Below are 13,190 nucleotides of genomic sequence, written 5' to 3'. Positions count from 1 at the left end.
TGGGGGAAATGCATACAGTAGACTCAATGACCACTGAAGGTGAAAGGCATCCCCCAAGGAATGGTGATCCAGCCCACCTCTGGTGCAGAACTGGGCACATTTCTTGTTCATTGCCATTGTGAATAGGTCTATTTGCGGGGTGCACCATTGCTGGAATATGTGGTGTAGTATGATGGATGGTCTTCAGAGAAGTGCCTGTTGAGTGTGCCTGCGGTCACATTCTGAACTCCTAGAAGGTAAGCTGCTGTGATGGCAATCTGATTGGGCATGCACCAACTGCAAAGCTTGACAGCCTCAGCACACAGAGAGGGGGATCTTGCCCCTCCTTGTCGCTTGATATAGAACATGTTATGTTATCCATCAGGACCTTTATGTGTTTATCCTTAATTAATGATAAAAACTGGAGACAGGCATATCTGAGTTTCAGGAGGTTGATGTGCAGAGTGATGTCTTGAGGCATCCACCTGCCTTGGGCTGTGTGAGTGTCCAGATATGCTCCCCACCCTAGCAGGGATGCATCCATCATTATGACACTGTTGGGAAGCGTGGGTGAAAGGGACTCCTGCACAAACTTTCTGAGGGTATTTCCACCAAGTGAGTGATTCCTTCACGCAGGTAGGTACAGACAGTAGTGTAGTTAGACTGTGATTGTTCAGTGAATAAACAGTTCTGAGACACCCATTAAGGAAATGCATTCGGAGTCTTGCATGGTCTATAACAAAAGTGCCAGCCGCCATGTGCCCCAACAGTTCTTGACTGTGGTCTGAGGGCTGATCTGGATTGTACTATGTTGGGTATGGCCATGAATCTGTGCATTGGGAGGCAGGCTCTTGCTTCTATTGAATTTAGATAAGTGCTTATGAATTCTAACTTTTGCATGAGTCAAGGTGGATTTTTGAATGTTCAATTGTAGGCCCAAGTTGATGAAGAGGTCTACAGCGACAAGTTGCCCGTGAGGTTACATCCAAGGAGTGACCTTTCAGAAGCCAATCATCTAGGTAAGGGAACAGAATTCCTTTTCTGCAGGTGTGCTGCTACTACTGACATAACCTTCAAAAAGACCCTTGGGGCAGATGACAGGCTGAAAGAGAGAAACCTGTACTGAAAATGGTCCTATCTAACAGTATAAGGTAGAACTGTTTGTGAAATGGGTGGATCGCTATATGGAAATATGCATCCTGACAGTCTAGGGCTGAGAACTAATCCTCTTGTCCAGGGATGGAATTATTGCTGCAAGTATCACCATTTTGAATCTTCATATAAGTGTTGAATAGTCTTAAATCTAGGATGGGTCTCCCACCACCGTTCTTTTTTGGAACCAGGAAATATCTGGAATAAAACTGCTTCCCCCTGTGCTGCCTGGGAACTGGTTCTATAGCACCCAAGAGTAGGAGAGAGTCTATTTCTTGTCGAAGCTGGTTCTCATGAGAGGGGTCGGGGTCCCTGAAAAGGAACAGGGAAGGAGAGTTGGCAGGCCAAAGAGAGGTAACTTTTGTGTTGAGGTCTGTATGATCTCTGGGAGCTCGATTATTGGGCGGACAGGATTTCTGCACTGTCTGGGTCTTACCAAACCTCTCTCTTGTGGGCAGGTGTATAGATACTGAGAGAATGCAAAGTAGCCTTGCAATCCTTTAGCATGCATAACGATTAGTCCGTGCTGCAATCGAACAGTTTAATACCGCATCAAAAAGAAGGGCTTCAACCATATTTGGGACCTCCTTTGAATATGGGGATGGAGGAGGAGCTGGTCTGGGGGCAGAGAGTGAATGAGGGCTGAACTGAGCTGGAGGTGGACAGGGGGTTGAGTGGAGCTGTGGCCGGAGCTGGGCTGGGGGTGGAGTGGGGCTGGGTGGTGCTCCCTCCCTGCCTCTCATAGGGGCTAACCTGGGCCCTACCGTGCACCCCCCAAATGTTCCTCCGTACCCCTCCTAGCAGGGTATACCCTACAGCAGGGATCATCAACTTTTGGTACGTGGCCCACCAGGGTAAGCCCCCTGGCAGGCCGGGCCAGTTTGTTTACCTGCCGCGTCCGAAGATTCAGCCGATCGCAGCTCCCACTGCCCGCGGTTCGCTGCTCCAGGCCAATGGGGGCTGCAGGAAGCAGCGGCCAGCACATCCCTCAGCCCACGCCGCTTCCCACAGCTCATGCAGTGTTATATCGCAACTGCATGGATCACAAGACCGAGTAACATCCGTGCACGGGGCCAACATCTCCGATCAAAGGCGCACGGAGGGCAAGCGCACCCAGAGTGGAGCACCCATAAGGACACTACTTGAAGAAGAACTAATAGTTTGCTTTTGGAATTGTCATCATGAAGTCACTTAGTGCCTGCCTGACCAAGGGAAAAGCTTTATAAGCTACTAAAGGAGAACTTATTGTACGTATTCACAGATTTCAAGGCCAAAAGGGACCATTTTGATCATCTAGTCTGACCTCCTGATTAACACAGGTCACAGAGTTCCCCCAAAATATTTCCTTTTATACTAGAGCATAGCTTTCTAAAAAAAAATTCTAATTTTGATTTTAAAATTGCTAATGATGGAGAATCCACCATATCCGTGGGCAAAGATTAATTACCTTCACTATTAAAAATTTACACCTTATTTCCAACACCAATCAGAACTAAAGTACCAACACAGAGAAATCCATAAGTGTAGATAGACAAGCACCATGTACATCGCAGCATACAATTTTAACTTCCTGTAAGGAAGCATTTCATAGACAATTTGCAGGTTATTTTCCCCCCTCATGCAACCTTTTATTGAACACACTATTCAATCTTTACCCATAACTGCATCCACTTGGTTAGTGATCACACTGAAGCTATCTTGGAAAATGTGGAGTATACTGCAGAGGGGAGGTGACATATAGGTTGGAATGTGTACAGCTTAGAAATTGCTATCTACATCCCTGAGGAAACCTGGGGCAATCTCACTTCTCCTTTCCCAAGAGACTAAATTTATAAGATTAGCAAGCGGGGGGAGGGTTGGTTTGAGAAATATAGAATATACACAGCAAACACTAAATGGCAAAAAATTTCACTGGGTCTGCTTTTCTCTCTTCAAACCTTCATATTACTTTAGTCTCTGTTAGGCTGACGCAAAATGTGCAGGTCAGGGAAGAGAGGTGCAGGGAGGGTTAGTGGTCTAATGTGAATGAGAATAGTGGAGAGGAAAAAGATGGTCAGGAAACAGATACCGAACCACATGCTATTAATCCAGCTTTTACAGTAATGACTTGTATAAACTTAGTAAGTCACAACAGCTTCTCTGTGACTCCACACTATCCATCTGCCATATAGGGCAGCCAGATACTGGACAATGATGTCAGGGGAGACATTTCTTCCTTTAGTTTCCTAACAGGGGAAAGGGTTCATTGCTGTGAGCCTTGCAGAAGGTGTTCCTTGTAGACACTAGGGCCCCAATACTAAACCAGTCCAATGGGAATCCTTCCATTAACTTCAAAGGGCTTTAGAACAGGGCCTAAATGAACTGCATAGTCCTAGATTGTCCTTTGAACCAAAGGCCCATCCCAACCCCAACAATCAGAGAAGTGGAGAGAGAGCCCCCAGTGACCTCCTTCAAAAAACAACACTGGGAGACCCTGTACCCAACCTTTTCCCTCTTCCCCCACAATGGCACTGCATGGGGATTACTGCAGCCCTACAGCAATAACCATCATAATCCCAATGGTCAAGCGCTGCATGGGCTGCTCTGGGTCAGGATATGACTCATTTGTGTGAGCTCTCAGCCACCTTCTCTTCCAGAGCATTTATGTCCCCCAACAGAAGAGTATATGGTTCCCTCTGCCCTACCCTAATGTGCCAGGCCCACCATCCCCAGAATTCGTTCAGGCTAGTTAGCAGTCTGTGGTCAGAGTCTAAAATACCCTTTACTGCCTTCTGAACCTAGGCTACATTTTGGTCCTTAAAGTAAGCACATGCTTATCAGACTGTAAAGAAAAATCTTGTCTACCAAACACCCAAGACTAAGGGAAAAGAGAGCATTCTGAGTATTTAAGTGAGATTCCAGTCCTTGGGATTGTGGGACAACAGACACATGTTGGAGCTTATCACCCATTTTGGCTTACTCCAGACTCACATGCCCCAAGGTTGAAGGGGGGCAGAGGGAAAAAACATTTTTTTCCTCATACTTTATACTTTTATTCCTTTACAGCCATTTTAGAATCCATTGATGGTTTTCCTGAAACCAACACCTTAAGAGTCACCTTTTGGCATTTCCTGCAGCATTTGAAACAGTCATAGTTAGGGACACAGATGACAGAAACATGAGTGTAAAGAAACCATTTTTAGAATAAAGCAATGGTTCTCAAACTGTGGTCCGCGGACCTCTAGGCATCTGTGAGTCATGTCTGGTGCCACCGGCTCCGCTGATCAACTCCTCCCTGTCTCTCCTGCATGCCGCGGAACAACTGTTCAGCGGCATGCAGGAGATGCTGAGAGGGAGGGGGAGTAGTGGGGATGAGGCACGCTCAGGGGAGGGGACAGAAAGAGGTGAGGAAGAGGAGGGGCAGGGGTGGAGTAGGGACAGGAAAATATGGGGCGGAGGTGGGGCCTTGGGGGAAGGGGTGGAGTGGGGGCGGGGCGGGCCTGGGGCTGAGCTGGGGTTGAGCACCCCCAGGGAAAATTAGAAGCAGGCTTGGGGGTCTGCGAAAAGTTTGAGAATCGCTGGAATAAAGCATAATTTAAACATTGGACAGTAAAACCATGTTGCAAATCATGTTAGCTATCCCTGGATTTAAATTAGCCTTCTTCATAGAATCAGACTATCAGGGTTGGAAGGAACTTATGGAGGTCATCTAGTCCAACCCCCTGCTCAAAGCACGACCAATCCCCAACTAAATCATCCCAGCCAGGACTTTGTCAAGCCTGACTTTAAAAACCTCTAAGGAAGGAGATTCCACCACCTCCCTAGGTAACCCATTCCTTCTATGTTCCCACCAATGCAGCTCCAGCAGCACTAGCCCAGACCAGCCACTAGTGTTTTAAGCACTGCATAGGAGGGCTGTTTGAATAACAATGTTTGGTTTGGGTGCAGATCCGGAAAAAAATGTATTGGGTCAACCCAAAATGTTTAGGTCAACCTGAAATGAAATATTGTGCTCATTTTGAGGTTTTTAAACTTAAAAATTTAAACAATACTGAGCAAAATTCAAAACCGAGACACTTTTCTAAAACAAAATGTCTTAACATTTCATTTCAGAAATGACTATACAGTTTCAACATTTTGGGTTTTTGTTGTTTTTCCTGACAAACAATTTGCTGAAATTGATCCAAATTTGCAAACTGTTTTGGTTGACCAAAATCTGCATTTTTCAGTGAAAAACAGTTGTGTGAGAAAATTCCCACCCCAGCTCTACTGTATAGTCTGACCCTCCTCAGGGCAGCCAGAAGTGAGTTACTGTTGCTCTGAAATAGAATTTAATTTTTTTAAAGTCTGTCTCTTATTTACTAGGCAGTGCTGGGACTCACTAACAGCCAGTTATAAGACTTCATTTGTATCCAGCATTCCAAAGCCATAATTTCTTTGGAAAATATGTAACTTCAAAAAAAAATCAAAATAATGAGCTATGAATGAATGAGAAGTGTTTGTTCTTTAAGATACATAAATAATCCAAAAATTAATACTGCACTAACTGGTACAGAGTAATAAAAGGGGGCAAAAGGTGTTTCAGGCACAGATGAAGAAAACTATATTAAATAGTCTGGCCAGAAAACAACAATTCCATTTCACAACACATTTCAGTGTTTCAAAATTTGTTTTCATTTTGAGGCAAAATGAAAATTAGACATTTTGAAAGCTTTGAAAGTCTCTCTTTCTGTCTCTCATGGGCTGGAACTGAGAAATCTTCCCAACAAAACTTGCAGAAACGGATGTTTCCATGAAACATTTCAGTTTCAACTAACATCATTTTTCAACTCAAAAAGTTTCATCAAAAATATTTTTACCTGCACTAATGCTAAGGACTTGTTTACATGGGAAAGTTATACTGGTATAAGATAGAGTGAGAATTTAAACTGATATAGTTATATTGGCATATGTCCCCTTGTGGACACTCTTACATCACTTCCCTTGAGAAGCTATTCCACAAAATAATAAATCTCATTAAAATAAGTTTTCTGTGACTGATTACAGACATATTTACATTGAAAAATAAAATAAATTGCATACAATTAGCAAAACTAAGCCAGGTACCATAGGTTAATTTTGTATTCCAGATTTCTTGCTACAGTCTTTTCTTAGGGCTTGTCTACATAGGAAAGTTTTATCAGTTATATTGGTATAATTTTACCAGTATAGTTAAACCAATATAGTTATACTGGAATAACTCATTGTGGACATGCTTATTCTGGACTGAAAATGGGATTTCCCCCCTGGTTTTGCTTAAACCCCTTTCAAAGCAACATAAGCAAAACTGAAAAGGCCTTTTTATAGAAGAAACTGCAGTGCTTGAGACATTTTAAACCAAACTGGACAAAACTGTAGAAAATGTACTGTAGAGACCAATCCTGTAATGGGAAGGAGATGGACTAAATTACCTACAAGGTCTTATCTGTCTTTTTGAGTCTTTGAATCTTATTAGAAGTGAGGAAAACTATTCGTAATGTAAACAATAATGAGCTTGCTTCTCCTCCTCCACCCCTTTTCCTGGGAAATACTTAATATTATCTAAACTTGCTTATGCTGATTGTGTATAGCTGCTCAAATATTATATTTTCTCTTTATTGCTTTGCTACCTGCATGGTGTTCTACAAATGGTGATTATAATACCAGATCAAACAAAGTCTGCTTTGTGTTCCGAAGTATCTTGATCCTTAACTAAATAAAATGACATCACCTCTGCCACAGTACACAGCATATTTTTTCAGGGGATTGTTCTCACCTTCCCCTTGTGGTTCTCTGCAAAATTCTTATTCCAGCTAAAGTGCAGGATTTTCCTTCCCATCTCCTGCTATGCTGTTCAATGTCCTCTGCAGAACATGGGGTCTGCAACTGCACTTCACTGAACATTCCGTAGGCATCCTGAACAAGGAGGCATAATCTGCAAAACAATGTTTAATGTTTCTCTGTTAGCAAATTGCTCACAATTATGAAACAATAGATAACAAATTGCAGAAAACTTGATTGTGAGTTCCTCAGAGTAGGGATTAGCCTAAAATGCTTTTAAAGCACTTTGCATATAATGGGCTCTGGGACAAATAAATACATTAAAACAACAATAGCACTAAAGATTTTTTCAAATATATTTGTAATAGACAAAGGATAACAAAAGCAATGGAGAACAAGTGAAAATGGAATTAAAGGATTTACATTGGAGATTAGGAAACAGTAGATAAGTAATACTTTGTTCCTGTGTCTATAAAGAAAGAGAGTACAGATCTGCCCGAAGTGGGGATGAATCTTCTAGAATACACAGATAACACAACTGGTTATATATTTGATCCACTTAAATAAAACACTGGATTTGATGAGGTGAACAAGTGTCAAGAAAAAGGAAACTGTTGGATATATTTTTTTAATTTAATTGAAATCAGAGTGATCCAGACGATTAGAAATTGGCAAACACAACCCAATTATTTAAATAAATGAATAAAAAACAAACAAAACACGGAACTATACATCACTGAGTTTAACATTTGTTGTATAGAAACACTTGGAAACTATCTTCAGGGATGTGGTAAGAGTACCCCTAAACAAGCAGTATGATTAAGGACACCCCACAAGGAATCAAGCTCAGGAAGTCATGCTTAACTAATCTGCTGGAGTTCTTTGAAGATATCACTGTCACGGTATATAAGGGAGAGTCAGTGGATGAAGTATATTTAGATTTTCAAAAAGGTATTTCACCACAAGGATCCACATCAGAGATTAGCAGCTAAGATAGTATGAGTCATAGAGGAGTGGGTGAACGAGGCTGCTGGATACAAAACTAGCTTCACTGCCGTGGGAGGGAGGGGAATGGGGGGACAGGGATTGAGCAAGGAGACCTTTGAAGAGGGAAAGGAATTACAGAGCACCCTTGCAGACAGCGTAGGTGCCTCCAACATCTAGAGACACTTGATTCCTTTTTGGAGGAAATTAAGGTGTGACAGAAGGTAGAATTAAGATAAATTTTAAAAGTGCAGGCACTGCTTCAAGAGGTTTTAGAGGGGCTTCCTGTGAAATCTCCTTGTAGGTTAAGCATGTGAGCACCATTCTTGAAGATCCTCCACTGGTAGAGCACAAACCCATTTTAAAAAGATCCAGTCACAGAGAAAGGACTGCAACCAGTGAATGGTAGAGAGAGTCAGGTATCTTAGTTCAGCTCCTCATCCCTCTGGATCCATGGAATCGGCTTTCTCTTCATCTCTCACCCATGCTATACATGGAGCCTCCACGCTACCCAGAAGCATATTGGGCTGCATACCAAGGACTTGATCCAGCCTTTCAAAAAACGGCTACGTTTTTTGTTCCACACTGGACCTATTTTTATCCATGGTCACTCTTTTCACAGAACTTGCTTGCCACTCCAAGTGAGGTCCATCTCAGCTATTACCTCAGACACTTGGTGATGCCAATGTTCTTTTAAGAAGCACTGGATCTTCTCATTTCTTGAGATCAACTTCAGCGCCTGCAAGTCAGCGTCAGGCCAAATGGCAGCACGCTCATATTAAGGCCAGTGGCTTAAGACAATCTAGTGGCTGAAGCAAAATGAACTCAGTTGCTGCTGAAGAAGTTGATCATTACAATATAGCACACAAATGAGCCCCACATTGTGTGCAGTGTTATTTTTACAGACAAGTGGCTTCTAGCAAACTTGACCCATGTATGTCAAGTGCATAAAGTATACCAGACAGGACGCATGAGCAATGATGGATGTGGAATAGTAGTGGGAGAATTGTACTATTGGAGCTATAACACCAACAATCCAATCCACAATAGTACTGCATCTACCAGTACAGTAGATGCACAAACAGTATCTTTGCTCACCATGAGTCTAATCCAAATGCCTATGGGAAAGAAGGGAAAAAAAGGGAAGGAGGAGGATCCGGGGAACTACAGGCCAGTCAGCCTCACCTCAGTCCCTAGAAAAATCATGGAGCAGGTTCTCAAGGAATCAATTCTGAAGCACTTAGAGGAGAGGAAAGTGATCAGGAACAGTCAGCATGGATTCACCAAGGGCAAGTCATGCCCTGACTAACCTAATTGCCTTCTATGAGGAGATAACTGGGTCTGTGGATGAGGGGAAAGCAGTGGATGTGTTATTCCTTGACTTTAGCAAAGCTTTTGATACGGTCTCCCACAGTATTCTTGCCAGCAAGTTAAAGAAGTCTGGGCTGGATGAATGGACTATAAGGTGGATAGAAAGCTGGCTAGATCATCAGGCTCAACGGGTAGTGATCAATGGCTCCATGTCTAGTTGGCAGCCGGTATCAAGCGGAGTGCCCCAAGGGTCGGTCCTGGGGCCGGTTTTGTTCAATATCTTCATTAATGATCTGGAGGATGGCGTGGACTGCACTCTCAGCAAGTTTGCAGATGACACTAAACTGGGAGGAGTGGTAGGTACGCTGGAGGGTAGGGATAGGATACAGAGGGACCTAGACAAATTAGAGGATTGGGCCAAAAGAAACCTGATGAGGTTCAACAAGGACAAGTGCAGAGTCCTACACTTAGGATTGAAGAATCCCATGCACTAGTACAGACTAGGGACCGAATGGCTAGGAAGCAGTTCTGCAGAAAAGGACCTAGGGGTTACAGTAGACGAGAAGCTGGATATGAGTCAACAGTGTGCCCTTGTTGCCAAGAAGGCTAACAGCATTTTGGGGTGTATAAGTAGGGGCATTGCCAGCAGATCAAGGGATGTGATCATTCCCCTCAATTCGACATTGGTGAGGCCTCATCTGGAGTACTGTGTCCAGTTTTGGGCCCCACACTACAAGAAGGATGTGGAAAAATTGGAAAGAGTCCAGCAGAGGGCAACAAAAATGATTAGGGGGCTGGAGCACATGACTTATGAGGAGAGACTGAGGGAACCGGGATTGTTTAGTCTGCAGAAGAGAAGAATGAGGGGGTATTTGATAGCTGCTTTCAATTACCTGAAAGGGGGTTCCAAAGAGGATGGATCTAGATTGTTCTCAGTGGTACCAGATGACAGAACAAGGAGTAATGGTCTCAAGTTGCAGTGGGGGAGGTTTAGGTTGGATATTAGGAAAAACTTTTTCACTAGGAGGGTGGTGAAGCACTGGAATGGGTTACCTAGGGAGGTGGTGGAAGCTCCTTCCTTAGAGGTTTTTAAGGTCAAGCTTGACAAAGCCCTGGCTGGGATGATTTAGTTGGGAATTGGTCCTGCTTTGAGCAGGGGGTTGGAATAGATGACCTCCTGAAGTCCCTTCCAATCCTGATATTCTATGATTCTATGTGATTGCTTTTGCATTATTGGAAGAATGTGTGTAAGTGGGCATGTGGGTTATTACAAATATGCTGGGGGCACCAAATAGTGGTTAGGATTGTGCTAGTATACACAAGGCTAAATTGAGATTAGCAATTGATTTTTTTGCAAAACTGAATTCCAGATTGGAACTCAAGATAAGGACCATCACAAAAAATATTCACCTCCTTAAAACCTTTTTGCAAGTACAAGGGATATAATGAAAAAACCTGAGATCGTACTGATCATAGACCCAGCATCTCACTGTGCAAGGACAGAAAATCAGTCTAATGCTACAAGTATCTAATTAATGACAGTCAATTTTCCTCTTCACTCCTACAACAAAAACAACCTAGCAGCACAACAGGACCCAGAAACGTATTCATAGAACTCTTGATGTCATTTCAGGTGCAGCTGGCTCAGTTCTTACAGATCCATTTATACACTATTACCAGCACCACCATGAATGGATGCAGCCTACTGGCTCCTTGAGGATGTTGATGCATGGCAGCTATGCTTTACAGAGGATTCTATTTACTTTAGTTTTCTGAAATAAATTCTGAATTTGCATCATTTTCTCATATTATAATGTTGGCCCACGTTTCATCAGATACATTCAAAATTTAGTTCTCAATCAAACAATATATGCAAAATTAAACAACAATTTGTACCAGTTTTTTTATCTTTGGAACCACTACACGGAACAAACTTGAAACTTAAATTACAAGAGACCAAACATATAATCCAAAACCTAATTGTTCAGAACTACATTACTCATCTATGAAAATTCAGCAATGTATTTACCACAAATCCATCTCTCCATAATGTGCAATATGCATTAACAGCTTGACTAATATTGTAAATTTTCTAAATAAATGTTTAACACTTGTTTGTTGCTATACATATTCCTGAACTAATATAAAAGAAAAAACATTACTATTAATCAACGGTATCTGTACGTGTGTTGTGGGGATGGGGGCCTATATCCTCTTTTTCAAAATACAGTGCACTCAATTTATAAGACTCACTGATAGAAGAATCAATTGCATATAGTGATCAAACCCATTGGGACAAAATCATTCCCATACTAACTAAAATACTCCACTTGCAAGAATCAACCACTTATAAAAATCTAATCATTCGGGCCAGATGTGATTCTTATAAAAGGAGTGCACTAGAATGGTCTGGAAGGCTTAGCATTTGTGGCCCTACAGAAGTACTGAATTTAAAGGAGGGATGTGGAAAAAAAGACTCCTGTTGAGACTGAACAGAGAGTTAATTCTATCCCGGAGGGTGACATGGGAGACGGCATGAAGACGAGAATGTGAGAAGACAACTAAGGAAGAAGTGAGGTCTGACTCATTGATAAAAGCAAAGGGGGCAAGGACATGGAATGATAAGAAATGAAGCAGAGCTTAGTCAGTTACTTTTTTTTTTTAATGTAATGACACAGAGTCTTATTTTAAACCTTGGGAAGATTTTGTTAATTTCCTAAAAGCCCTGGGGAATTGGGGAGGGAGTAGGAGAGGTTTATTACTTTGCATTATTTTTATGACTGAAGTAATATTAAGGACTAAATATTTCCCACTGGAAATGTGGAGGTGATTACAGGACTGCACTGCTGTGCCCCTCCTAATTAGACATCCTTCACAGTGAAGGAGTAAAACTCCATTTTCTTCTTTTTAATTATACATGAAACATACCATACAACTATGGCGCACTGCCTCGTATCTTGCACTTAAGTCTTCTGGAAGGATGGGCGTGAGTAGAACCCACCTGTGCTTAATCATTCCACAGTTGACAACTACCTCCACCATCTCTGCCAGTGAGAGGAACAGTGTATCGAAAAATATGCCTAGCATAGGAAGAGAGGAGAGGAGAGGATGACTGAGGGTGGAGAGCAAGAAGGCACTGAATGAAGATGCTGCAGCTGCCCGTGTCCACATCTTGTAGAAATACGCAGCAGATTTGTCATAAACAGAACTTAACTAAAAGTAATTGTGTTTTATCAAAGGTAAAAGGACCACACAGACTTTTTATTTATACACATTTTAAGGAAAACACTCCAGATTGTGGTGAGAAAGAAAGGCAGGCAGAAATTTGTGCATACAAGTCCCCAACAAATCTTCTACAGTATACACAAGGGACACTGTTTGTTGTTTCTTTGGAAGGGAAAGGAAGCGAGGGTCAGGAGAGTGGGGGAGAGAGTGGAGGGAAGGGGAAAGTGTTAACTCCAAAGTTTGCTCATCCTTTATCTCAACCATCAAGGTAGGGTATTGTTGATTATCCTTCTTTGCTGGGGAAGATTTCTGTGACATTATGAGTGTAATATATCATCTCATTGAAAGGTGACAGGGCCAGAAAGAGTTACGTAACTCACAGACTGACCTGACCCATGGTGGAACTCTAAAGACTGGTTAGGAAGATATGTAAATGAATAGAGCTTTGAAATGCAAGCCTGCATTGTTAGAGATAGAAGGGTAGCTGTTTGCTCAGGTCTTGTGATGTAAGCAAACAAGTCTTGTCTTTTGCTATAACTTTGATTCAAAGATCAAAAAAGGAGTATTAATATTTAGGAAGACACTTGAGTGAAATAGTATTATTGTGTATATGTCTCTTTGAAGGTTGTGGTAACCTGTATCTGAACTGTTTAATGGATAAATTATCCTGTGCTAATTGTATGATGTTTAGGAGAAGGAAAGTTAAGCCTATTTTTTTCCTCAGGCCAAAAAGCTGCAGGAAATGTATAAAAACCCTGGGA

At 42.2% G+C, this 13,190-nt stretch overlaps 1 protein-coding gene across 2 annotated transcripts in view; it reads right to left on the bottom strand.

The window, feature by feature from the left end:
- SPIDR (scaffold protein involved in DNA repair) overlaps window positions 1-13,190 on the bottom strand; it is a 311,226-nt gene that overhangs the window by 32,702 nt on the left and 265,334 nt on the right. For both annotated transcript variants that reach the window (XM_024192845.1, XM_024192846.2), the window contains one exon: window positions 6,905-7,063. In XM_024192845.1, coding sequence (XP_024048613.1) covers window positions 6,905-7,063 — 159 coding nt within the window. The remainder of the gene's footprint in view (window positions 1-6,904; window positions 7,064-13,190) is intronic.

This window comes from Terrapene carolina, unplaced genomic scaffold (assembly GCF_002925995.2).
Source record: "Terrapene carolina triunguis isolate 2854851 unplaced genomic scaffold, T_m_triunguis-2.0 Scaffold58, whole genome shotgun sequence".
NCBI classification, from domain to species: Eukaryota; Metazoa; Chordata; order Testudines; family Emydidae; genus Terrapene; species Terrapene triunguis.
The sequence above is the reverse complement of the archived record's forward strand: the minus strand, read 5'-3'. Positions and strand labels throughout refer to the sequence as shown.